General features: G+C 52.8%; 1 protein-coding gene across 1 annotated transcript in view; it reads left to right on the top strand.

Moving 5' to 3' along the window:
• The window catches only part of marchf9 (membrane-associated ring finger (C3HC4) 9), a 74,749-nt gene that overhangs the window by 34,831 nt on the left and 12,049 nt on the right, over nucleotides 1–27,869 (top strand). Inside the window, exon 3 of the mRNA XM_072493629.1 lies at nucleotides 18,611–18,766. Within this exon, the coding sequence (XP_072349730.1) occupies nucleotides 18,611–18,766 (156 nt within the window). The remainder of the gene's footprint in view (nucleotides 1–18,610; nucleotides 18,767–27,869) is intronic.

The following is a 27,869-nucleotide window of genomic DNA, read 5'->3' on the forward strand; positions in this document are numbered from 1 at the left end:
GAGAGAGAGTGTGTACTCCACGGTGGGCAAGTGGGATCTGTCACTACAGAGAGAGAGAGTGTGTACTCCACGGTGGGCAAGTGGGATCTGTCACTACAGTGAGAGAGAGTGTGTACTCCACGGTGGGGAAGTGGGATCTGTCACTCCAGAGAGAGAGTGTGTACTCCACGGTGAGCAAGTGGGATCTGTCACTACAGAGAGAGAGTGTGTACTCCACGGTGGGCAAGTGGGATCTGTCACTACAAAGAGAGAGTGTGTGTACTCCACGGTGGGCAAGTGGGATCTGTCACTACAGAGAGAGAGTGTGTACTCCACGGTGGGCAAGTGGGATCTGTCACTACAGAGAGAGAGTGTGTACTCCACGGTGGGCAAGTGGGATCTGTCACTACAGAAAGAGAGTGTGTACTCCACGGTGGGCAAGTGGGATCTGTCACTACAGAGAGAGAGTGTACTCCATGGTGGGCAAGTGGGATCTGTCACTACAGAGAGAGTGTGTACTCCACGGTGGGCAAGTGGGATCTGTCCCTACAGAGAGAGTGTGTGTACTCCACGGTGGGCAAGTGGTATCTGTCACTACAGAGAGAGTGTGTGTACTCCACGGTAGGCAAGTGGTATCTGTCACTACAGTGAGAGAGTGTGTACTCCACGGTGGGCAAGTGGGATCTGTCACTACAGAGACAGAGTGTGTACTCCACGGTGGGCAAGTGGGATCTGTCACTACAGTGACAGTGTGTGTACTCCACAGTGGGCAAGTGGGATCTGTCACTACAGAGAGTGTGTGTACTCCACGGTGGGCAAGTGGGATCTGTCACTACAGAGAGAGACTGTGTACTCCACGGTGGGCAAGTGGGATCTGTCACTACAGAGAGAGTGTGTGTACTCCACAGTGGGCAAGTGGGATCTGTCACTACAGAGAGTGTGTGTACTCCACGGTGGGCAAGTGGGATCTGTCACTACAGAGAGAGTGTGTGTACTCCACGGTGGGCAAGTGGGATCTGTCACTACAGAGAGAGTGTGTACTCCACGGTGGGCAAGTGGGATCTGTCACTACAGAGAGAGTGTGTACTCCACGGTGGGCAAGTGGGATCTGTCACTACAGAGAGAGTGTGTACTCCACGGTGGGCAAGTGGGATCTGTCACTACAGAGAGAGTGTGTGTACTCCACGGTAGGCAAGTGGTATCTGTCACTACAGAGTGTGTGTACTCCACGGTGGGCAAGTGGGATCTGTCACTACAGAGAGAGAGTGTGTACTCCACGGTGGGCAAGTGGGATCTGTCACTACAGAGAGAGTGTGTACTCCACGGTGGGCAAGTGGGATCTGTCACTACAGAGAGCGAGTGTGTACTCCACGGTGGGCAAGTGGGATCTGTCACTACAGAGAGAGTGTGTACTCCACGGTGGGCAAGTGGGATCTGTCACTACAGAGAGTGTGTACTCCACGGTGGGCAAGTGGGATCTGTCACTACAGAGAGAGAGAGAGTGTACTCCACGGTGGGCAAGTGGGATCTGTCACTACAGAGAGAGAGAGTGTGTACTCCACGGTGGGCAAGTGGGATCTGTCACTACAGTGAGAGAGAGTGTACTCCACGGTGGGCAAGTGGGATCTGTCACTACAGAGAGAGAGTGTGTACTCCACGGTGGGCAAGTGGGATCTGTCACTACAGAGAGTGTGTACTCCACGGTGGGCAAGTGGGATCTGTCACTACAGTGAGAGAGTGTACTCCACAGTGGGCAAGTGGGATCTGTCACTACAGAGAGAGTGTGTACTCCACGGCGGGCAAGTGGGATCTGTCACTACAGAGAGAGAGAGTGTGTACTCCACAGTGGGCAAGTGGGATCTGTCACTACAGTGAGAGAGTGTGTACTCCACGGTGGGCAAGTGGGATCTGTCACTACAGAGAGAGAGTGTGTACTCCACGGTAGGCAAGTGGGAACTGTCACTACAGAGAGAGTGTGTACTCCACGGTGGGCAAGTGGGATCTGTCACTACAGAGAGACTGTGTACTCCATGGTGGGCAAGTGGGATCTGTCACTACAGAGAGAGAGTGTGTGTACTCCACGGTGGGCAAGTGGGATCTGTCACTACAGAGAGAGAGTGTGTACTCCACGGTAGGCAAGTTGGATCTGTCACTACAGAGAGAGAGAGTGTGTACTCCACGGTGGGCAAGTGGGATCTGTCACTACAGTGAGAGAGAGTGTGTACTCCACGGTGGGGAAGTGGGATCTGTCACTCCAGAGAGAGAGTGTGTACTCCACGGTGAGCAAGTGGGATCTGTCACTGCAGAGAGAGAGTGTGTACTCCACGGTGGGCAAGTGGGATCTGTCACTACAGAGAGAGAGTGTGTACTCCACGGTGGGCAAGTGGGATCTGTCACTACAGAGAGAGAGTGTGTACTCCACGGTGGGCAAGTGGGATCTGTCACTACAGAAAGAGAGTGTGTACTCCACGGTGGGCAAGTGGGATCTGTCACTACAGAGAGAGAGTGTACTCCACGGTGGGCAAGTGGGATCTGTCACTACAGAGAGAGTGTGTACTCCACGGTGGGCAAGTGGGATCTGTCACTACAGTGACAGTGTGTGTACTCCACAGTGGGCAAGTGGGATCTGTCACTACAGAGAGAGTGTGTACTCCACGGTGGGCAAGTGGGATCTGTCACTACAGAGAGAGACTGTGTACTCCACGGTGGGCAAGTGGGATCTGTCACTACAGAGAGAGTGTGTGTACTCCACAGTGGGCAAGTGGGATCTGTCACTACAGAGAGTGTGTGTACTCCACGGTGGGCAAGTGGGATCTGTCACTACAGAGAGAGTGTGTGTACTCCACGGTGGGCAAGTGGGATCTGTCACTACAGAGAGAGTGTGTACTCCACGGTGGGCAAGTGGGATCTGTCACTACAGAGAGAGTGTGTACTCCACGGTGGGCAAGTGGGATCTGTCACTACAGAGAGAGTGTGTACTCCACGGTGGGCAAGTGGGATCTGTCACTACAGAGAGAGTGTGTGTACTCCACGGTAGGCAAGTGGTATCTGTCACTACAGAGTGTGTGTACTCCACGGTGGGCAAGTGGGATCTGTCACTACAGAGAGAGAGTGTGTACTCCACGGTGGGCAAGTGGGATCTGTCACTACAGAGAGAGTGTGTACTCCACGGTGGGCAAGTGGGATCTGTCACTACAGAGAGCGAGTGTGTACTCCACGGTGGGCAAGTGGGATCTGTCACTACAGAGAGAGAGTGTGTACTCCACGGTGGGCAAGTGGGATCTGTCACTACAGAGAGTGTGTACTCCACGGTGGGCAAGTGGGATCTGTCACTACAGAGAGAGAGAGAGTGTACTCCACAGTGGCAAGTGGGATCTGTCACTACAGAGAGAGAGAGTGTGTACTCCACGGTGGGCAAGTGGGATCTGTCACTACAGAGAGAGAGAGTGTGTACTCCACGGTGGGCAAGTGGGATCTGTCACTACAGTGAGAGAGAGTGTGTACTCCACGGTGGGCAAGTGGGATCTGTCACTACAGAGAGAGAGAGTGTGTACTCCACGGTGGGCAAGTGGGATCTGTCACTACAGTGAGAGAGAGTGTACTCCACGGTGGGCAAGTGGGATCTGTCACTACAGAAAGAGAGTGTGTACTCCACGGTGGGCAAGTGGGATCTGTCACTACAGAGAGTGTGTACTCCACGGTGGGCAAGTGGGATCTGTCACTACAGTGAGAGAGTGTACTCCACAGTGGGCAAGTGGGATCTGTCACTACAGAGAGAGTGTGTACTCCACGGCGGGCAAGTGGGATATGTCACTACAGAGAGAGAGAGTGTGTACTCCACAGTGGGCAAGTGGGATCTGTCACTACAGTGAGAGAGTGTGTACTCCACGGTGGGCAAGTGGGATCTGTCACTACAGAGAGAGAGTGTGTACTCCACGGTAGGCAAGTGGGATCTGTCACTACAGAGAGAGTGTGTACTCCACGGTGGGCAAGTGGGATCTGTCACTACAGAGAGACTGTGTACTCCATGGTGGGCAAGTGGGATCTGTCACTACAGAGAGAGAGTGTGTGTACTCCACGGTGGGCAAGTGGGATCTGTCACTACAGAGAGAGAGTGTGTACTCCACGGTAGGCAAGTTGGATCTGTCACTACAGAGAGAGAGAGTGTGTACTCCACGGTGGGCAAGTGGGATCTGTCACTACAGTGAGAGAGAGTGTGTACTCCACGGTGGGGAAGTGGGATCTGTCACTCCAGAGAGAGAGTGTGTACTCCACGGTGAGCAAGTGAGATCTGTCACTGCAGAGAGAGAGTGTGTACTCCACGGTGGGCAAGTGGGATCTGTCACTACAGAGAGAGAGTGTGTACTCCACGGTGGGCAAGTGGGATCTGTCACTTCAGAGAGAGAGTGTGTACTCCACGGTGGGCAAGTGGGATCTGTCACTACAGAAAGAGAGTGTGTACTCCACGGTGGGCAAGTGGGATCTGTCACTACAGAGAGAGAGTGTACTCCACGGTGGGCAAGTGGGATCTGTCACTACAGAGAGAGTGTGTACTCCACGGTGGGCAAGTGGGATCTGTCCCTACAGAGAGAGTGTGTGTACTCCACGGTGGGCAAGTGGTATCTGTCACTACAGAGAGAGTGTGTGTACTCCACGGTAGGCAAGTGGTATCTGTCACTACAGTGAGAGAGTGTGTACTCCACGGTGGGCAAGTGGGATCTCTCACTACAGAGACAGAGTGTGTACTCCACGGTGGGCAAGTGGGATCTGTCACTACAGTGACAGTGTGTGTACTCCACAGTGGGCAAGTGGGATCTGTCACTACAGAGAGAGTGTGTACTCCACGGTGGGCAAGTGGGATCTGTCACTACAGAGAGAGACTGTGTACTCCACGGTGGGCAAGTGGGATCTGTCACTACAGAGAGAGTGTGTGTACTCCACAGTGGGCAAGTGGGATCTGTCACTACAGAGAGTGTGTGTACTCCACGGTGGGCAAGTGGGATCTGTCACTACAGAGAGAGTGTGTGTACTCCACGGTGGGCAAGTGGGATCTGTCACTACAGAGAGAGTGTGTACTCCACGGTGGGCAAGTGGGATCTGTCACTACAGAGAGAGAGTGTGTACTCCACGGTGGGCAAGTGGGATCTGTCACTACAGAGAGAGAGTGTGTACTCCACGGTGGGCAAGTGGGATCTGTCACTACAGAAAGAGAGTGTGTACTCCACGGTGGGCAAGTGGGATCTGTCACTACAGAGAGAGAGTGTACTCCACGGTGGGCAAGTGGGATCTGTCACTACAGAGAGAGTGTGTACTCCACGGTGGGCAAGTGGGATCTGTCCCTACAGAGAGAGTGTGTGTACTCCACGGTGGGCAAGTGGTATCTGTCACTACAGAGAGAGTGTGTGTACTCCACGGTAGGCAAGTGGTATCTGTCACTACAGTGAGAGAGTGTGTACTCCACGGTGGGCAAGTGGGATCTCTCACTACAGAGACAGAGTGTGTACTCCACGGTGGGCAAGTGGGATCTATCACTACAGTGACAGTGTGTGTACTCCACAGTGGGCAAGTGGGATCTGTCACTACAGAGAGAGTGTGTACTCCACGGTGAGCAAGTGGGATCTGTCACTACAGAGAGAGACTGTGTACTCCACGGTGGGCAAGTGGGATCTGTCACTACAGAGAGAGTGTGTGTACTCCACAGTGGGCAAGTGGGATCTGTCACTACAGAGAGTGTGTGTACTCCACGGTGGGCAAGTGGGATCTGTCACTACAGAGAGAGTGTGTGTACTCCACGGTGGGCAAGTGGGATCTGTCACTACAGAGAGAGTGTGTACTCCACGGTGGGCAAGTGGGATCTGTCACTACAGAGAGAGTGTGTACTCCACGGTGGGCAAGTGGGATCTGTCAGTACAGAGAGAGTGTGTACTCCACGGTGGGCAAGTGGGATCTGTCACTACAGAGAGAGTGTGTGTACTCCACGGTAGGCAAGTGGTATCTGTCACTACAGAGAGAGTGTGTGTACTCCACGGTGGGAAAGTGGGATCTGTCACTACAGAGAGAGAGTGTGTACTCCACGGTGGGCAAGTGGGATCTGTCACTACAGAGAGAGTGTGTACTCCACGGTGGGCAAGTGGGATCTGTCACTACAGAGAGCGAGTGTGTACTCCACGGTGGGCAAGTGGGATCTGTCACTACAGAGAGAGAGTGTGTACTCCACGGTGGGCAAGTGGGATCTGTCACTACAGAGAGAGAGAGTGTACTCCACAGTGGCAAGTGGGATCTGTCACTACAGAGAGAGAGAGTGTGTACTCCACGGTGGGCAAGTGGGATCTGTCACTACAGAGAGAGAGTGTGTGTACTCCACGGTGGGCAAGTGGGATCTGTCACTACAGAGAGAGAGAGTGTGTACTCCACGGTGGGCAAGTGGGATCTGTCACTACAGAGAGAGGGAGTGTGTACTCCATGGTGGGCAAGTGGGATCTGTCACTACAGAGAGTGTGTACTCCACGGTGGGCAAGTGGGATCTGTCACTACAGAGAGCGAGTGTGTGTACTCCACGGTGGGCAAGTGGGATCTGTCACTACAGAGAGAGTGTGTGTACTCCATGGTGGGCAAGTGGGATCTGTCACTACAGAGAGAGTGTGTACTCCACGGTGGGCAAGTGGGATCTGTCACTACAGAGAGAGAGTGTGTACTCCACGGTGGGCAAGTGGGATCTGTCACTACAGAGAGAGAGTGTGTACTCCACGGTGGGCAAGTGGGATCTGTCACTACAGAGAGAGTGTGTGTACTCCATGGTGGGCAAGTGGGATCTGTCACTACAGAGAGAGAGTGTGTACTCACGATGGGCAAGTGGGATCTGTCACTACAGAGAGAGAGTGTACTCCACGGTGGGCAAGTGGGATCTGTCACTACAGAGAGAGAGTATGTGTACTCCACGGTGGGCAAGTGGGATCTGTCACTACAGAGAGAGAGTGTGTACTCCACAGTGGGCAAGTGGGATCTGTCACTACAGAGAGAGAGTGTGTACTCCACAGTGGGCAAGTGGGATCTGTCACTACAGAGAGAGAGAGAGAGAGAGAGAGAGAGTGTGTACTCCAAAGTCGGCAAGTGGGATCTGTCACTACAGAGAGAGAGAGAGAGTGTGCACTCCACGGTGGGCAAGTGGGATCTGTCACTACAGAGAGAGTGTGTACTCCACAGTGGGCAAGTGGGATCTGTCACTACAGAGAGAGAGTGTGTACTCCACGGTGGGCAAGTGGGATCTGTCACTACAGAGAGAGAGAGTGTGTACTCCACGGTGGGCAAGTGGGATCTGTCACTACAGAGAGAGAGTGTACTCCACGGTGGGCAAGTGGGATCTGTCACTACAGAGAGAGAGTGTGTACTCCACAGTGGGCAAGTGGGATCTGTCACTACAGAGAGAGAGTGTGTGCTCCACAGTGGGCAAGTGGGATCTGTCACTACAGAGAGAGAGAGAGAGAGAGAGAGAGTGTGTACTCCAAAGTCGGCAAGTGGGATCTGTCACTACAGAGAGAGAGAGAGAGTGTGTACTCCACGGTGGGCAAGTGGGATCTGTCACTACAGAGAGAGAGTGTGTACTCCACGGTGGGCAAGTGGGATCTGTCACTACAGAGAGAGAGAGTGTGTACTCCACGGTGGGCAAGTGGGATCTGTCACTACAGAGAGAGAGTGTGTACTCCACGGTGGGCAAGTGGGATCTGTCACTACAGAGAGAGAGAGAGAGTGTGTACTCCACGGTGGGCAAGTGGGATCTGTCACTACAGAGAGAGTGTGTACTCCACGGTGGGCAAGTGGGATCTGTCACTACAGAGAGACTGTGTGTACTCCACGGTGGGCAAGTGGGATCTGTCACTACAGTGAGAGAGTGTGTACTCCACGGTGGGCAAGTGGGATCTGTCACTACAGAGAGACTGTGTGTACTCCACGGTGGGCAAGTGGGATCTGTCACTACAGTGAGAGAGTGTGTACTCCACGGTGGGCAAGTGGGATCTGTCACTACAGAGAGACTGTGTGTACTCCACGGTGGGCAAGTGGAACTCTTACCTGTATAGGTTTCTCAGTCATCTGGATCAGAGATGATGGATTTCCTGCCATGTTGATACCAAAGAAGTCTCATGATTATAGCACCCCAATCAATTGTTCATAGCTTCACTGGAATGTCACTGAGGGTAGACGTCAGAAGGAGAGTACTGAATGTGTTTTTATTGGGGCTAGTGGCATGGGAAGGTGGCGGTGTCGTGTATTGTCACTGGATTAATAATCCAGAGACCCAGGGTAATACTCTGGGAACCTGGGTTGAAATCCCACCATGGCAGATGGTGACATTTGAATTCAGTAACAATCTGGATGATTGATGATCTAATGACACCCATGAAACAGTTGTCGAGTGTCATAAAAACCCACCTGGTTCACTAATGTTCCTTGGGAAAGGAAATTTGCCATTCTGGCATTGCAAGTGCACAGGGCTTTTAAATGCCGTCTGAAATGACCAAGCAAGCCAGTGAGTTCAAGGACGAAAGAAAAAATGCTGGAAAATCTCAGCAGGTCTGGCAGCATCTGTCGGGAGAAAAAGAGCTCCCGTTTCGAGTCCAGATGACCCTTTCCCAGCTAGCGAAGCCCACATCCCACGCATGAATAGAAAGAAAATCTGTGAACAGTACACTCCCATTCCAGTGCACAAAACACAAATGTGTTCACCTACAACTTGCTGAAATTAACCATTTCAGACAACCTTGATTCTCCTTTTGCACATCCAACATTTTCTGCATGCTTCTGTGTTTGCTACCTGATTCTCCTGTACCTACAAGCTCTTGGGTGTGTCCGTGCATGTATCTGTATGTATCTTTATATGCCAATGATGCATGTGTGTTTACAACAGTGACTGACAAACCATTCTTGTTTAAAGGACCCCTTTTCAAATGGGTCCATAATCACAGCTCCCCCTCCAATCTAAACAATAGTACTGTATAATATTCTTAAGGGGGGGGGGGGGTTCGCTCGGCTAGCTAGATGGCCAACAGCGCAGGCTTCATTCCCATTCCAGTTAAGGTAAACTTGGGACCTGCCCCGTGCCGTGCTCCTGAGTGAAAGCCAATGGAAACCAACACTGACAAAAACTGCCAAGGACAGGGCTCAGAATGAAGCATTAGCAAGGACCTGCCGGTGAGCAGAACACACTTGAATGAATGAATAATACTCCGAATACAGAAGGGCTGCATGTAAAGAGTGTTTTACGAAGACAGGTATTTAATTACAGTGAGTTGGGTGTGCCTGTTTCTCACTGCACTGGGGAAGCATAGCCCGGAGAGAACACTGGGGTGGGGCAGTGGGGTAGGAGAACGCCTTTTGCTGTTGCCCACTCGCTTATAGTGTCCTTGGTGGTGACTCTGTTCCCTGGATCTCCTGGAATGTTTTGCAGTCTCCAGTTGAGGATTAATGGTCTATAGCGTGCATACATGTGGGTATGTGTTTGTGCACAAAGTAGTGTGGGATGCACAAAGTGGCTTTGTTACAGAGGACTGCTAGCAGCAGACTCCCCCAAAAAACATCCACGACACTTCCTCATTCAATGTACTTTCCCTCATTTGAATCAAATGCTCTCGTCCAGAGTATGAAAGGTCGATTTAATAACACCAGTGGAAGCGAATTAGGTTTGCAAACTTTAAAAGAGAAATAAGAAGAAAAATGAAATTCTGGTATTTTTGAGAATATGGTCAAACTAATTACAAACCTTTTGAGAAAGGTTTAGAAGAAACCTTGGTCACCGTTCTGTTAATGCTCTTTCCTCCATTGCTGCACTGATGTAGGCTCCCAAGGGTAAATTTCAACTGTGCAACTTTCATTGAATTTTTTCCTTTTTGAAATGCTATCAGCATAAAACTTAATCTTGTTGACAAGATCATTTACTTTGTTATTTTCAGAAGAATGTGATTGATCAGGGCATTTCAAAGCAATATATGATTTTTCTGTTGGCAGCTTTACTTAATGACTGAAGAAGTGGGATTAGAAACTGTCTGTCATTCTTGACTATAAATCTTTTTCAACATTAAAGAGTGAAGTTGATGTAGTTTACCAAGTCCAATATAACAACTGTTTAAACGTGTTGCAAGAAAACTGCTGCACTGATTGATTCTAATTCTACTATCTTGCACCAGACTCGTTTTGATGGCAAATAGTACACAGAGTGACGCAGGAGTACAAAACGCTTCATGCTAGACTGTCAGCTACCACATGGGCCTCCTCAGTTAGATGTCAACCGTGGTTCTCTTGTGGATTCAAGCACCGTTCATAATCTGAACTGGCAGGACCTTGAAGGTCTGAGAGAGCGCTGCGCTGTCACCGGGGCAGTGCTGAGGGAGTGCTGCACTGTCGTGGGGTTGGTGCTGAGGGAGTGCTGCACTGTCGAGGGGGCAGTGCTGAGGGAGTGCTGCACTGACGTGGGGGCAGTACGAGGGAGCACTGCACTGTCGTGCGGGCAGTGCTGAGGGAGTGCTGCACTGTCGTGGGGTTGGTGCTGAGGGAGTGCTGCACTGTTGCGGGGGCTGCACTGAGGGAGTGCTGCACTGTCGTTGGGGCAGTGCTGCGGGAGTGCTGCACTGTCGAGGGGGCAGTGCTGAGGGAGTGCTGCACTGTCGAGGGGGCAGTGCTGAGGGAGTGCTGCACTGACGTGGGGGCAGTGCTGAGGGAGTGCTGCACTGTCGTGGGGGCAGTGCTGAGGTAGTGCTGCACTGTCGAGGGGGCAGTACTGAGGGAGTGCTGCACTGTCGAGGGGGCAGTGCTGAGGGAGTGCTGCACTGTCGTGGGGGCAGTGCTGAGGGAGTGCTGCACTGTCGTGGGGGCAGTGCTGAGGGAGTGCTGCACTGACGTGGGGGCAGTGCTGAGGGAGTGCTGCACTGACGTAGGGGCAGTGCTGAGGGAGTGCTGCACTGTTGTGGGGGCAGTGCTGAGGGAGTGCTGCACTGTCGAGGGGGCAGTGCTGAGGGAGTGCTGCACTGTCAGAGGGTCAGTACTGAGGGAGTGCTGCACTGTCGAGGGGGCAGTGCTGAGGGAGTGCTGCACTGACGTGGGGTCAGTGCTGAGGGAGTGCTGCACTGTCGTGGGGGCTGTGCTGAGGGTGTGCTGCACTGTCGTGGGGGCAGTGCTGAGGGAGTGCTGCACTGTCGTGGGGGCTGTGCTGAGGGAGCGATGCACTGTCATGGGGGCAGTGCTGAGGGAGGACCGCACTCTCGTGGGGGCAGTGCTGAGGGAGTGCTGCACTGACGAGGGGGCAGTGCTGAGGGAGTGATGCACTCTCGTGGGGGCAGTGCTGAGGGAGTGCTGCTCTGTCGCGGGGGCTGTGCTGAGGGAGTGCTGCACTGTCGTGGGGGCAGTGCTGAGGGAGTGCTGCACTGTCGTGGGGGCAGTGCTGAGGGAGTGCTGCACTGTTGTGGGGGCAGTGCTGAGGGAGTGCTGCACTGTCGTGGGGGCAGTGCTGAGGGAGTGCTGCACTGTTGCGGGGGCTGCACTGAGGGAGTGCTGCACTGTCGTTGGGGCTGTGCTGAGGGAGTGCTGCACTGTCAGAGGGTCAGTACTGAGGGAGTGCTGCACTGTCGAGGGGGCAGTGCTGAGGGAGTGCTGCACTGACGTGGGGTCAGTGCTGAGGGAGTGCTGCACTGTCGTGGGGGCAGTGCTGAGGGAGTGATGCACTCTCGTGGGGGCAGTGCTGAGGGAGTGCTGCTCTGTCGCGGGGGCTGTGCTGAGGGAATGCTGCACTGTCGTGGGGGCAGTGCTGAGGGAGTGCTGCACTGTCAGAGGGTCAGTACTGAGGGAGTGCTGCACTGTCAGAGGGTGAGTACTGAGGGAGTGCTGCACTGTCGAGGGGGCAGTGCTGAGGGAGTGCTGCACTGTCGAGGGGGCAGTGCTCAGGGAGTGATGTACTGACGTGGGGGCAGTGCTGAGGGAGTGCTGCTCTGTCGCGGGGGCTGTGCTGAGGGAATGCTGCACTGTCGTGGGGGCAGTGCTGAGGGAGTGCTGCATTGACGTGGGGGCAGTACGAGGGAGCACTGCACTGTCATGCGGGCAGTGCTGAGGGAGTGCTGCACTGTCGTGGGGTTGGTGCTGAGGGAGTGCTGCACTGTCGTGGGGGCAGTACTGAGGGAGTGCTGCACTGTTGCGGGGGCTGCACTGAGGGAGTGCTGCACTGTCGAGGGGGCAGTGCTGAGGGAGTGCTGCACTGACGTGGGGGCAGTGCTGAGGGAGTGCTGCACTGACGTGGGGGCAGTGCTGAGGGAGTGCTGCACTGTCGTGGGGGCAGTGCTGAGGTAGTGCTGCACTGTCGAGGGGGCAGTGCTGAGGGAGTGCTGCACTGACGTGGGGGCAGTGCTGAGTGAGTGCTGCACTGTCATGGGGGCAGTGCTGAGGGAGTGCTGCACTGTCGTGGGGCAGTGCTGAGGGAGTGCTGCACTGTCGCGGGGGCTGCACTGAGGGAGTGCTGCGCTGTCGTGGGGGCAGTGCTGAGGGAGTGCTGCACTGACGTGGGGGCAGTGCTGAGGGAGTGCTGAACTGACGTGGGGGCAGTGCTGAGGGAGTGCTGCACTGTCGTGGGGGCAGTGCTGAGGTAGTGCTGCACTGTCGAGGTGGCAGTGCTGAGGTAGTGCTGCACTGACGTGGGGGCAGTGCTGAGGGAGTGCTGCGCTGTCGTGGGGGCAGTGCTGAGGGAGTGCTGCACTGACGTGGGGGCAGTGCTGATGGAGTGCTGAACTGACGTGGGGGCAGTGCTGAGGGAGTGCTGCACTGTCGAGGTGGCAGTGCTGAGGTAGTGCTGCACTGACGTGGGGGCAGTGCTGAGGGATTGCTGCGCTGTCGTGGGGTCAGTTCTGAGGGAGTGCCGCACTGTCAGATGGTCAGTACTGAGGGAGTGCTGCACTGTCAGAGGGTCAGTACTGAGGGAGTGCTGCACTGTCACAGGGTCAGTACTGAGGGAGTGCCGCACTGTCAGAGGGTCAGTACTGAGGGAGTGCTGCACTGTCAGAGGGTCAGTACTGAGGGAGTGCTGCACTGTCGTGGGGGCAGTGCTGAGGGAGTGCTGCGCTGTCGTGGGGGCAGTGCTGAGGTAGTGCTGCACTGACGTGGGGGCAGTGCTGAGGGAGTGCTGCGCTGTCGTGGGGGCAGTGCTGAGGGAGTGCTGCACTGTCAGAGGGTCAGTACTGAGGGAGTGCTGCACTGTCGTGGGGGCAGTGCTGAGGGAGTGCTGCGCTGTCGTGGGGGCAGTGCTGAGGGAGTGCTGCACTGTCGAGGGGGCAGTGCTGAGGGAGTGCTGCACTGACGTGGGGGCAGTGCTGAGGGAGTGCTGCACTGTTGTGGGGGCAGTGCTGAGGGAGTGCTGCACTGTCGAGGGGGCAGTGCTGAGGGAGTGCTGCACTGTCGCGCGGGCTGCACTGAGGGAGTGCTGCACTGTCGTTGGGGCAGTGCTGCGGGAGTGCTGCACTGTCGTGGGGGCAGTGCTGAGGGAGTGCTGCACTGTCAGAGGGTCAGTACTGAGGGAGTGCTGCACTGACGTGGGGGCAGTGCTGAGGGAGTGCTGCGCTGTCGTGGGGGCAGTGCTGAGGGAGTGCTGCACTGTCGAGGGGGCAGTGCTGAGGGAGTGCTGCACTGTTGTGGGGGCAGTGCTGAGGGAGTGCTGCACTGTCGAGGGGGCAGTGCTGAGGGAGTGCTGCACTGTCGCGCGGGCTGCACTGAGGGAGTGCTGCACTGTCGTTGGGGCAGTGCTGCGGGAGTGCTGCACTGTCGTGGGGGCACTGCTGAGGTAGTGCTCCACTATAGTGGGGTTGGTGCTGAGGGAGTGCTGCACTGTCGAGGGGGCAGTGCTGAGGGAGTGCTGCACTGACGTGGGGTCAGTGCTGAGGGAGTGCTGCACTGTCGTGGGGGCTGTGCTGAGGGAGTGCTGCTCTGTCGCTGGGGCTGTGCTGAGGGAGTGCTGCACTGTCGTGGGGGCAGTGCTGAGGGAGCGATGCACTGTCATGGGGGCAGTGCTGAGGGAGGACCGCACTCTCGTGGGGGCAGTGCTGAGGGAGTGATGCACTCTCGTGGGGGCAGTGCTGAGGGAGTGCTGCTCTGTCGCGGGGGCTGTGCTGAGGGAGTGCTGCACTGTCGTGGGGGCAGTGCTGAGGGAGCGATGCACTGTCGAGGGGGCAGTACTGAGGGAGTGCTGCACTGTCGTGGGGGCAGTGCTGAGGGAGTGCTGCACTGTCGAGGGGGCAGTACTGAGGGAGTGCTGCACTGTCGTGGGGGCAGTGCTGAGGGAGTGCTGCACTGTCGTGGGGGCTGTGCTGAGGGAGTGCTGCACTGTCGTGGGGGCAGTGCTGAGGGAGTGCTGCGCTGTCGGGGCAGTGCTGAGGGAGCGATGCACTGTTGTGGGGGCAGTGCTGAGGGAGCGATGCACTGTTGTGGGGGCAGTGCTGAGGGAAGGCCGCACTGTCGTGGGGGCAGTGCTGAGGGAGTGCTGCGTTGTCGGGGCAGTGCTGAGGGAGCGATGCACTGTTGTGGGGTTGGTGCTGAGGGAGTGCTGCACTGTCGTGGGGGCAGTGCTGAGGGAGTGCTGCACTGTCGTGGGGGCAGTGCTGAGGGAGTGCTGCACTGACGTAGGGGCTGTGCTGAGGGAGTGCTGCGTTGTCGGGGCAGTGCTGAGGGAGCGATGCACTGTTGTGGGGGCAGTGCTGAGGGAAGGCCGCACTGTCGTGGGGGCAGTGCTGAGGGAGTGCTGCACTGACGTAGGGGCTGTGCTGAGGGAGTGCTGCGTTGTCGAGGAGGCAGTGCTGAGGGAGTGCTGCACTGTCGGGGCAGTGCTGAGGGAGCGATGCACTGTTGTGGGGGCAGTGCTGAGGGAGTGCTGCGTTGTCGGGGCAGTGCTGAGGGAGCGATGCACTGTTGTGGGGGCAGTGCTGAGGGAGTGCTGCGTTGTCGAGGAGGCAGTGCTGAGGGAGTGCTGCACTGTCGGGGCAGTGCTGAGGGAGCGATGCACTGTTGTGGGGGCAGTGCTGAGGGAGTGCTGCACTGTCGGGGCAGTGCTGAGGGAGCGATGCACTGTTGTGGGGGCAGTGCTGAGGGAGTGCTGCACTGTCGGGGCAGTGCTGAGGGAGCGATGCACTGTTGTGGGGGCAGTGCTGAGGGAGGGCTGCACTGTCGTGGGGGCAGTGCCGATGGAGCCATGCACTGTCGTGGGGGCAGTGCTGAGGGAGTGCTGCACTGTTGCGGGGCTGCACTGATGGAGTGCTGCACTGATGTGGGGCCGGTGCTGAGGGAGTGCTGCACTGTCGTGGGGGCAGTGCCGATGGAGCCATGCACTGTCGTGGGGGCAGTGCTGAGGGAGTGCTGCACTGTTGCGGGGCTGCACTGATGGAGTGCTGCACTGATGTGGGGCCGGTGCTGAGGGAGTGCTGCACTGTCGAGGGGGCAGTGCTGAGGGAGTGCTGCACTGACGTGGGGGCAGTGCTGAGGGAGTGCTGCGCTGTCGTGGGGGCTGTGCTGAGGGAAGGCCGCACTGTCGTTGGGGCAGTGCTGCGGGAGTGCTGCACTGTCGAGGGGGCAGTGCTGAGGGAAGGCCGCACTGTCGTGGGGGCAGTGCTGAGGGAGCGATGCACTGTCGTGGGGGCAGTGCTGAGGGAGTGCTGCACTGACGTAGGGGCTGTGCTGAGGGAGTGCTGCACTGTTGCGGGGGCAGTGCTGAGGGAGCGATGCGTTGTCGAGGGGGCAGTGCTGAGGGAGCGATGCACTGTTGTGGGGGCAGTGCTGAGGGAGTGCTGCACTGTCGTGGGGGCAGTGCTGAAGGTGTGCTGCGCTGTCGAGGGGGCAGTGCTGAGGGAGTGCTGCACTGACGTAGGGGCAGTGCTGAGGGAGCAATGCACTGTCGTGGGGGCAGTGCTGAGGGAGTGCTGCACTGTCGTGGGGGCAGTGCTGAGGGAGTGCTGCACTGACGTAGGGGCAGTGCTGAGGGAGTGCTGCGCTGTCGAGGGGGCAGTGCTGAGGGAGTGCTGCACTGACGTAGGGGCAGTGCTGAGGGAGCGATGCGCTGTTGTGGGGGCAGTGCTGAGGGAGTGCTGCACTGTCGTGGGGGCAGTGCTGAGGGAGTGCTGCACTGTTGAGGGGGCAGTGCTGAGGGAGTGCTGCAGTGTCGTGGGGGCAGTGCTGAGGGAGCGATGCACTGTCGTGGGGGCAGTGCTGAGGGTGTGCTGCACTGTCGTGGGGGCTGTGCTGAGGGAGTGCTGCGCTGTCGAGGGGGCAGTGCTGAGGGAGTGCTGCACTGTCGTGGGGGCAGTGCTGAGGGAGTGCTGCGCTGTCGAGGGGGCAGTGCTGAGGGAGTGCTGCACTGTTGTGGGGGCAGTGCTAAGGGAGGGCCCCACTGTCGTGGGGGCAGTGCCGAGGAAGTGATGCACTGTCGTGGGGGCAGTGCTGAGGGAGCGATGCACTGTCGTGGGGGCAGTGCTGAGGGAGTGCTGCACTATTGTAAGTTTGGATAAGATATTAAACTGCCCTCTTGGGCACAGATCCCATGGCATTATTGCAAAAAGAGCAGTGCAGATCCCCTGGTGTCCTGCCTAATAGGTAGCACAGTGGTTAGCACTGTTGCTTCACAGCGCCAGGGTCCCATGTTCGATTCCCGGCTTGGGTCACTGTCTGTGTGGAGTCTGCACGTTCTCCCCGTGTCTGCGTGGGTTTCCTCCGGGTGCTCCGGTTTCCTCCCACAAATCTTGAAAGACGTGCTGTTAGGTGAACTGAATACTCTGAATTCTCCCTCTGTGACCCGAACAGGCGCCGGAATGTGGCGACTAGGGGCTTTTCACAGTAACTTCATTGCAGTGTTAATGTAAGCCTACTTGTGACAATAAAGATTATTATTATATTATCTATCAATTAACATCAAAAATAGATTGATCATATTGCTATTTGTGGGAGCTTGCTGTGTGCTAATTGGCTGCTGTATTTTCCTACATCACACCAGTGACTGCATTTCATAATACGTAATTGGCTGTTTAATAGGGCAGCACATTCGCATTGTGGATAGCACAATTGCTTCACAGCTCCAGGGTCCCAGGTTTGATTCCCGGCTTGGGTCACTGTCTGTGCAGAGTCTGCACGTTCTCCCCGTGTCTGCGTGGGTTTCCTCCGGGTGCTCCGGTTTCCTCCCACAAGTCCAAAGATGTGCGGGTTAGGTGGATTGGCCATGATAAATTGCCCTTAGTGTCCAAAATTGCTCTTAGTGTTGGGTGGGGTTACTGGGTTATGGGGATAGGGTGGAGGTGCTGACCTTGGGTAGGGTGCTCTTTCCAAGAGTTGGTGCAGACTCGATGGGCCGAATGGCCTCCTTCTGCACTGTAAATTCTATGAATAAGTGCTTTGCAACATATTAAAGGTGCCATATAAACACATGTTCAGTACACCACACTTGCCTGTGATGCAGTAATGGGTTTCAATATTAATAAGCGATCACATTGATTGTTTAGAAAGAAATGAGACACAGTTTGGTTGTGACCTTCTTGATGGTGGTGCTCCTTTCATTAGGGGTGTAGTTTGCAGTGGGGGCAAATGGGTGATACTCATTGTCAAAAGACAGGCAATAGCCAGGCGGTGAGATCAATAGCTAACTGTGATCACTGGGCCAGAGAGAAACTGGGCTTCCTCATAGCCTGAGAATGTATTTAATAAAACTTAACATGGACATGCCTGAAGATGTGCAAGTGCTACAGTCAGCCACAGTTTTGGGGCCTGATTGTTACCCAGTGAGCTCTGTTAAAAAATTTGACTGCGTTGTCTTGACATTGGGTGGCGCTGGCATCGAACTGGGTTGTAATGCACATCCTGGTTGAATAGCCTGGCAAACCTCGCTGGGCTCACATGTGAATGCCAGTTTTGGATCCCAGTAGGAATCACGAGGATTGGGAGGGTGAGGGGAAGGCGCTTCGGAAAGAATAAATCTCTTCAAAAAAGGTTAGATCCAGGAAAGCGTGTTGCTCGAGAGGAGCTTTTTTAAAAATGTGTGTGAAAATAACAGGGCTGTAGCAATTCAGCATCCCCATGGGGATGTCATCTGTAATTGTGCTAACCAGAATGGATAATAATAGACTCCGTGTATGTAAGGGCTGTGTTATCACAGTTGATGTGGATCTGTGTGCATTGAGATATGTTGCCGATGACGGGAGCAACCTGGTTCATAGCCACTTCAAAGAGAAATTCCCACCTGGTGAATAGATTGTATGTGTCAGCTGTGGCTCCATGGGTATCACTCTTGCTTCCCACTTTGGAGACTTGAACCCAAAATCCAGGTAGACATGCCCAGTGCAGTACTGAGGGAGTGCTGCACTGTTTACTGCACGCAAATGAGACTTTATACACGCGGCATATAAATGATCAACTGATACTTTTGAAGAACAGCAGAGGAGTTCTTCCTGGTGTCTTGGGCGATGTTTATCCTTCATCAACATTTGACTTTTTTAAAAAAGTTAATCACATTGCTACTTGAAGGATCTTGCTGCGTGCAAATTAGCTGCCACATTTCTGACAGTGCTACACTGCAGCACCTATAGGATCTCCCCGAGTACGTGTGATTAATGTGCTGTGTATTGTGTTTTTACAGGGTGATTTACTGAGCCCCTGTCGTTGTGATGGTTCCGTGCGCTGCACACACCAGCCGTGCCTAATCCGCTGGATCAGCGAGCGAGGCTCATGGAGCTGTGAGCTGTGTTACTTTAAATACCAGGTCCTGGCAATCAGCACCAAGAACCCCCTGCAGGTCAGTTGCGGACATCCATTGGCATATTGGGAAGCGGGGCAAGACAAATGTACCTTGGATGTGTTTAATCTGTCGCGGTTGTAGTCTCCTGCTTGGCCTCTCCATGACAGATCACCCAGCCCATGGTCTGAGTGGGTTTGCATGATAGCCCCTGCCAATCTTTCAAGGCTGTCAGATGATGTCTGAACTGCCATGTAATGTTCCAGTGCTTTCTCCCTCGGGGTCGGGGTTGGTGAGTCATGAGGCTCTACTGCCTTCAGGTGGCTATTTACTGTAGTCCTGGCAAGCCGACTGATCCAGGAATGAAGAAGGAGGCAGGGTAATTATGGAAAGGCCCCACAAAGATTCAAATGGTTGCCATGTATTGGAGCTTCAGCGCACTGTGTTACCCAGTCACAATCCTATTGGTGCCATGCACAGTGCTCACACCGTGTTGGTGGCATCTTATCTGTGTCCCACAGGCAAGGAAATATCACCAACAGGGTACAACAAAATAAAGCCCCTCCCCTCACCCCACCTCCTCGACTATCAAATGCCATTATGGGATATTAATTCCCCATCTCAGCAACATTTTCCTATCAATTACTCTTTCCACAAAGAAAGATGTTAATACGTTCAGGAAAATAGCAAGCAGAGGAAGCTGATCGGAAGGTGCTGGTGATTATACAAGACCATTTCAAACCCACTGGAGAAAGAATTTACTCAGCAAAAGTCAAAATGATGGCAGGCTTTTCATTTTAAAAAGACCCACCTCCTAACTGCTGAGAACGTGTCCTCACCTCCTACACTTTCTAGTCCTGAGACGAGACAGTGAGGCTTCCTCCGCACTTTAAGCCTCACAACAACTTTTGCTGCACAATGGCACTGAGGTGTGCTGTAAACCAGAGCAGCTTTGCCACAGACCCAGCAGCAAGGCAGAGCGAGACATCCTCCCTCCAAGCAGTATGACGCCACACACCATCTTGACCTGACACCACATTCACGTGTTTCTGCCAGTGAGCAGTGAATCCGCTTCGCTCTGACGTCACAGCTGTTTCTGCGAATGGTGGCCGAGATGGACAGACGTTCTAATTGACAAACAGTGACACCTACACAGCAACAGAGAGACGGGAGAGATTCAGAGACTGTTCCCGCCCTCCCCTCAGCTCTCTTGACTTGGGGGTTGGCACAAAGTTCCATGGGTACTAGCTGCCCTTGGGTATCTCACAAACTCGCCTGTTTATTACGTTGAGCTTGGACAGTAAAGTTCAGCGGGGCATTCAACCCTGGGTGACATTGTAGTCAAGCCGAATCTTTCACCATCCCAGCATCCGCACACATGCACTTTCCAGTAAGGGGGAGGCGGGTGAAAGGTGGTGGGGAGCAGGGGCAGTGGAGAAATGTTGATAAATTTGAAAAACAAATGCAGGGCAGCACTCTTGGCTGACTCTTACCCTTCCTAACCCATGTTGCAGCACCTCCGCTTCTGCGCTGGCCGGGTTGAGTTAATTCAGCACCAACTGAGGACCGATCCCAAATCAGGTCCATATGGTTCAGCACTGCACTGGTTCACGCAGTGAATGGCCTGAACCACCAATCTTCCAACAAAGGACATCAGTCTTCTGGGGACGTCGCTTAAAAGATACCACAAAGCCCACTGTAAAATGACTGTCCCTTCAGCTCGGTCTGGTTTCGACAATCGTGCCAGTTTTTTGGGACCAATGCGTGAAATGCACAACACAACTGGTATGATGCGGGCGGGGGTGAAGGCGGAAAACCTATTCTTAAAGGCGCAGTGTTTGCATGAAAAAGTGCTTGGCAACTGTTTCTCATTTGCTAACAAGAACCACAATGCCTCGGTTACCTTGAATGCGACATCAGTGTGGTGCAAAAACAAGCCTCTGCATGCAGCTCTCTTCACAAGCAGAAGGAGCTGGTTTAGCATGGTGGGCTAAACAGCTGGCTTGTAATGCAGAACAAGGCCAGCAGCACGGTTCAGTTCCCGTGCCAGCCTCCCCGAACAGGCGCCGGAATGTGGCGACTAGGGGCTTTTCACAGTAACTTCATTGAAGCCTACTTGTGACAATAAGCGATTATTATTATTAGAAACTGTGCACCCCCCCACCCCTCCATTCAACCCTTTCCAGCACTTTTTCCTGAAGACAGTGCCCCCTTTAAACGTTTGAAGCAAGTGGTTTTATTCATGAGCGATAAATCTAATGTGCACAGGAGAAGTTGAAATATGAACTGGCGGGGGGGGGGGGGGGGAGGGCTGGTTTAAATTGTGTTGCCTGTGAGTTAATTAGTTTGGCTAGCTGCTGCAAGTGTTCCTCAACATTCACACTCCTCCAGGTAGCTGCCTTCAATTACAAAGTACTGGAACATCAAATTCATGTACTCCCTACAGCTAGTCTAAAGCAGCTACCAGGAACAAACTACCCAGTGTGTGTATATTTATCTCTCGGTCATCTCCCCTCAAATCCCAGTGCACGCTGTCACATATCCACCTGAAGGTCTGAGGATGAGCTATAAGATGCATTGTCCTGCCATTGTGACATGCAAAGCTTCTGATGACAGGCATTCAAATACCTCGAGGTGAGTTACATGACAGTCATCCAATCAGAGGATGAAAAGATGTAAAGCATGTGAGTGGCTGATTTTAACACCATCAGCTCTGATCAACTTTGCTTTGAGATTCTGCGTGGGAGTTTAATGGATGCCAGCCGTGGCTCAGGGGTAGAGCGCTTGCCTTGGAGTCACAACGTCATGGGTTCCCGTCCCACTCCAAGACTTGAGCACGTAATCCAGGCTGACACTCCTCGTGCGGTGCTGAGAGAGTGCTGCACTCAGAAGTGCCCTTTTTCAGATGGAATGTTAAACTGAGGCCCCATCTGCCCTCTCAGGGAGATGGGGGGAAAAAAATCATGGCCATTAGAACAGGGGCGTTTCCCCCGGTGTCCAATATTTATCCCTTAACCAACACCTAAAAACAGACGATATGGCCATTTATCACATTGCAGATTATGGCATCTTACTGTGCGCAAATTGGCTGTGGCGTTTCCCTACAGTTCAAACGTACTTTGACTGTAGAATATTTTGGAATGTCCTGAGGTTATGAAAAGCGCTATCTAAATGCAAGTTGTTTCCAAGTTGAGCCTGGACGTCCTTGGCATATGCAGCAAACATCTGCGCTATTTAGAGAGCAGGAATATCAAGAAAGCTAATCACATGAAGGAGATCACAGATGCATCATTGAGCATTTTCACTCATGACCTTCCAGTACCACAACACGGCAAGACAATTCTTGAAAGCACATCGGATCATTGCCTGCGCCACTGTTGCCTTTCGGGCCCATATACACAATTCTGCGCCCTCTATAATCTCAAAGGGATTTTGGTCTTTCAATGCCGAGCATTTAGGTGACCATCAACTCTGAATGCCTCCTTCACTGTGGTCTCTTGACAAAGAAAAGTGGAGGGAAGACCAACACCAGCTTCTGGGGCCGTGGCTCATGAACCCCTTTGGGCAGAAATAGAGTGCAGGTACAGTGAGGCTCATTCTATATACAAAGTGATTGCACATCCCAAAGATATGTTCCCAATTGGGGAACACCTTCCAGTACAAACCCCTTCAAGGTGCTCGCAAATCATCTGCTGCATGTCCCATAACTTCACCTTGCAAAGAGGTCATGTCACAGCAGCTGAAGGGCAGGAAAGAGGAGCCACACTGAAGGAATTAGCTGCTCATCCACTCATGCGGCAAGAAAGTCTGGCAGACCAAGCACTGATCGAAGATTGCTTCCGTGTATCTGGCCTGTTTCTTCCTGTTACAATCTCCATTCTCCAAATGAACTATTCTCTAGATCACCACCTCCGACAATTTCCTGGGCAGTCCCTCAAATCCTATCTTTTGCTGGCCACTTGCTTTTAATGGTGATGCATGACTGTCATCATCTTGTGATGGCGGCCGCATTACATGCGATGATGAACATCTAATGTACTGCTTTTCCAAAGGGATTTTGTTATAGAAGGAGTAAATGTGTTGGTGGCCTGGTGGAATTCTGGTGCCCTATATCATCCTGAACCATACATGGCAATGGCCGTCCACTGACTTTGGCCATACACTCTACTGTGGCAGCTATCTGCTCCTGTATCCTGGGACCCCTCCATTGTTAAAAGTCGAAGGATGCGTGGTGGCCCAGAAGTGGGCTAGTCTTTGAGAAACATTCCCTCAATCATTTTGAGGGCAGCATTCAGGATAGTGACACTAACTCCTGCCTCTATCCCTCTCCATCCAATCTCACAGCACCCCAAAGCTGGCCGAGACCGTTACAGCAGCATTGGAGAATTCCTTTTTCAAAACAAATACATTTAGAGTACCCAATTCTTTTTTATTTCCAATTCACCTAACCTGGGCATCTTTGGGTTGTGGGGGCGAAACCCACGCAGACATGGGGAGAATGTGCAAACTCCACATGGACAGTGACCCAGGGCTGGGATCGAACCCGGGTCCTCGGCGCTGTGAGGCAGCTGTGCTAACCACTGCTCCACCGTGCTGGCCCCAGTATGTGAATTCCTAAAGATGTGCTCCCACTGTGCTCATGATCTATACCACCACCGAGGGCTCCAGTACAGATTCCATAGTAGTTGATCTGTGTTTCAGGACGGACTGCACTGCAGAAAAGTTTGCTCAAGTTGTGAAATTCTGGCTCGTGGATTCATCACAGTTGGCCCCAGAAATGCGCAGAGAAGTGACTGATGTGGATGATCCTCCTCAGACAGTGATCTCCGCTTGTTAGCAAATCCAGCGAGATCTGAATCCCTATATGTTTAGCACTGTTTAGCACAGGGGCTGTTTAGCACAGGGCTAAATCGCTGGCTTTGAAAGCAGACCAAAGCAAGCCAGCAGCACGGTTCGATTCCCGTAACAGCCCCCCCCGAACAGGTGCCAGAATGTGGCGACTAGGGGCTTTTCACAGTAACTTCATTTGAAGCCTACCTGTGACAATAAGCGATTTTCATTTAATTTCATATGGTGGAGCAGACTGTCGACTTCCTGCCCATAGGTGCATGACTTGTTTCTTCTGACTTGTACAATGTTTCTTAACTCCAAGATTTATCCTTCAACCAACATCACTGAGACAACTTATCTGGTCAGTACCAAGTTGATATTTGTGGGGAGCTTGCTATGTGCAAATTGGCTGCCAGATTTCCTAGATGACAGAAGTTATCGCACTTCAACAATAGTATTACATTGGCTGCAAAGCACTTTGGGATGTCTTGAGGTCGTGAAAGACTGAAAATGCAAGCCTTTCTTGCTTTCCTCCTCCTCCTTGTTGCCTGGGTCCTCCCTGGGGTGTATGTAGCTGTGCTGTAGAATTGGTGATTGTCACTGATGGTGCTGTAAGGCGTTGGGTACACGGGCTATCAAGAACATAGAACATTACAGCGCAGTACAGGCCCTTCGGCCCTCGATGTTGCGCCGACCTGTGAAACCACTCTAAAGCCCATCTACACTATTCCCTTATCGTCCATATGTCTATCCAATGATCATTTGAATGCCCTTAGTGTTGGCGAGTCCACTACTGTTGCAGGCAGGGCATTCCACGCCCTTACTACTCTCTGAGTAAAGAACCTACCTCTGACATCTGTCTTATATCTATCTCCCCTCAATTTAAAGCTATGTCCCCTTGTGCTAGACATCACCATCCGAGGAAAAAGGCTCCCACTGTCCACCCTATCCAATCCTCTGATCATCTTGTATGCCTCAATTAAGTCACCTCTTAACCTTCTTCTCTCTTCCAAAAACAGCCTCAAGTCCCTCAGCCTTTCCTCATAAGATCTTCCCCATACCAGGCAACATTCTGATAAATCTCCTCTGCACCCTTTCCAATGTTTCCACATCCTTCCTATAATGCGGCGACCAGAATTGCACGCAATACTCCAAATGCGGCCGCACCAGAGTTTTGTACAGCTGCAACATGACCTCATGGCTCCGAAACTCAATCCCTCTACCAATAAAAGCTAACACACCGTACGCCTTCTTAACAACCCTCTCAACCTGGGTGGCAACTTTCAGGGATCTATGTACATGGACACCGAGATCTTTCTGCTCAGCCACACTACCAAGAATCTTACCATTGGCCCAGTACTCTGTCTTCCTGTTATTCCTTCCAAAATGAATCACCTCACACTTTTCTGCATTAAACTCCATTTGCCACCTCTCAGCCAAGCGCTGCAGCTTATCTATGTCCCTCTGTAACTTGTAACATCCTTCCGCACTGTCCACAACTCCACCGACTTTAGTGTCATCTGCAAATTTACTCACCCATCCTTCTACGCCCTCCTCCAGGTCATTTATAAAAATGACAAACAGCAGTGGCCCCAAAACAGATCCTTGTGGTACACCACTAATATCTGGACTCCAGTCTGAACATTTCCCATCAACCACCACCCTTTGTCTTCTTCCAGCCAGCCAATTTCTGATCCAAACTGCTAAATCACCCTGAATCCCATGCCTCCGTATTTTCTGCAGTAGCCTACCGTGGGGAACCTTATCAAACGGTTTACTGAAATCCATATACACCACATCAACTGCTTTACCCTCGTCCACCTGTTTGGTCACCTTCTCAAAGAACTCAATAAAGTTTGTGAGGCCCGACCTACCCTGCACAAAACCACGTTGACTATCTCTAATCAAATTATTCCTTTCCAGATGATTATACATCCTATCTCTTATAAACCTTTCCAAGATTTTGCCCACAACAGAAGTAAGGCTCACTGGTCTATAGTTACCGGGGTTGTCTCTACTCCCTTTCTTGAACAAGGGGACAACATTTGCTATCCTCCAGTCTTCTGGCACTATTCCTGTAGACAAAGATGACTTAAAGATCAAAGCCAAAGGCTCAGCAATCTCCTCCCTAGCTTCCCAGAGAATCATAGGATAAATCCCATCCGGCCCAGGGGTCATATCTATTTTCACACTTTCCAGAATTGCTAGCACCTCCTCCTTATGAACCTCAAGCCCTTCTAGTCTAGTAGCCTGAATCTCAGTATTCTCCCCGACAACATTGTGTTTTTCCTGTGTGAATACTGACGAAAAATATTCATTTAGCACCTCTCCTATCTCCTCGGACTCCAAGCACAACTTCCCACTTCTGTCCTTGGCTGTACCTACTCTTACCCTTGTCATTTGTTTATTCCTGACATATGTATAGATAGCTTTAGGGTTATCCTTGATCCTACCGGCCAAAGACTTCTCATGTCCCCTCCTGGCTCTTCTTAGCTCTCTCTTTAGGTCCTTCCTAGCTAACTTGTAACTCTCGAGCGCCCTAACTGAACCTTCATGTCTCATCTTTACATAAGCCTCCTTCTTCCTCTTGACAAATGTTTCGACTGCTTTAGTAAACCACGGTTCCCTTGCTCGACCACTTCCTCCCTGCCTGACAGATACATATTTATCAAGGACACGCAGTAGCTGTTCCTTGAACAAGCTCCACATTTCCATTGTGCCCATCCCCTGCAGTTTTCCTCTCCATCCGATGCATCTTACGCCTTGCCTCATCGCATCATAATTGTCTTTCCCCCAGATATAACTCTTGCCCTGCAGTATATACCTATCCCTTTCCATCACTAAAGTAAACGTAATCGAATTGTGGTCACTATCACCAAAGTGCTCACCTACCTCCAAATCTAACACCTGTCCTGGTTCATTACCCAGTACCAAATCCAATATGGCCTCGCCTCTCGTTGGCCTATCTACATACTGTGTCAGGAAACCCTCCTGCACACATTGGACAAAAACGGACCCATCTAAAGTACTCGAACTATAGCGTTTCCAGTCAATATTTGGAAAGTTAAAGTCCCCCATAACAACTACCCTGTTGCTTTCGCTCCTATCCAGAATCATCTTTGCAATCCCTTCCTCTACATCTCTGGAACTTTTCGGAGGCCTATGGAAAACCCTTAACAGGGTGACCTCTTCTTTCCTGTTTCTAACCTCAGCCCATACTACCTCAGTAGACGAGTCCTCATCAAACGTCCTTTCTGCCACCGTAATACTGTCCTTGACTAACAATGCCACCTCTCCCCCTCTTTTACCACCTTCCCTGAGCTTACTGAAATATCTAAACCCCGGCACCTGCAACAACCATTCCTGTCCCTGCTCTATCCATGTCTCTGAAATGGCCACAACATCGAAGTCCCAGGTACCAACCCATGCCGCAAGTTCACCCACCTTATTCCGGATGCTCCTGGCATTGAAGAAGACACACTTTAAACCACCTTCCTGCCTGCCGGTACACTCCTGCAACTTTGAAACCTTACTCATGACCTCACTACTCTCAACCTCCTGTATACTGGAACTACAATTCAGGTTCCCAAGCCCCTGCTGAACTAGTTTAAACCCTCCCGAAGAGCATTAGCAAATTTCCCCCCCCAGGATATTGGTACCCCTCTGGTCCAGGTGTAGACCATCCCGTTTGTAGAGGTCCCACCGACCCCAGAATGAGCCCCAATTATCCAGAAATCTGAAACCCCACCTTCCTGCACCATTCCAGTAGCCACGTGTTCAACTCCTCTCTCTCCCTATTCCTCATCTCACTATCACGTGGCACGGGTAACAACCCAGAGATAATAACTCTGTTTGTCCTAGATCTAAGTTTCCACCCTAGCTCCGTGAATTCCTGCCTTACATCCCTATCCCTTTTCCTACCTATGTCGTTGGTACCTATGTCGACCACGACTTGGGGCTGCTCCCCCTCCCCCTTAAGGATCCCAAAAACACGATCCGTGACATCACGCACCCGGGCACCTGGGAGGCAACACACCAACCACGAGTCTCTCTCATTCTCACAGAATCTCCTGTCTATCCCCCTAACTATGGAGTCTCTAATGACTAATCTCTTCATTTAGTTCTTCCCTTGCTGAGAACACAGGAGCATTAAAATTGTTAACCATCTGCCTCAGTTAACCACCCTCATGCATTCCCTTCAGTGCATCAGATTCTTTGGAAAACAAAGTGTCACTCAGTAGATAATGTCATGACTGGATCATTACAATACCAGCCAAGGGACAGTGGCGACAGTGAGCAGGAGACATCTCCCATTTCCTTGATGCTCTTGCAT

Source organism: Scyliorhinus torazame, chromosome X (assembly GCF_047496885.1).
Source record: "Scyliorhinus torazame isolate Kashiwa2021f chromosome X, sScyTor2.1, whole genome shotgun sequence".
Classification (NCBI taxonomy): domain Eukaryota; kingdom Metazoa; phylum Chordata; class Chondrichthyes; order Carcharhiniformes; family Scyliorhinidae; genus Scyliorhinus; species Scyliorhinus torazame.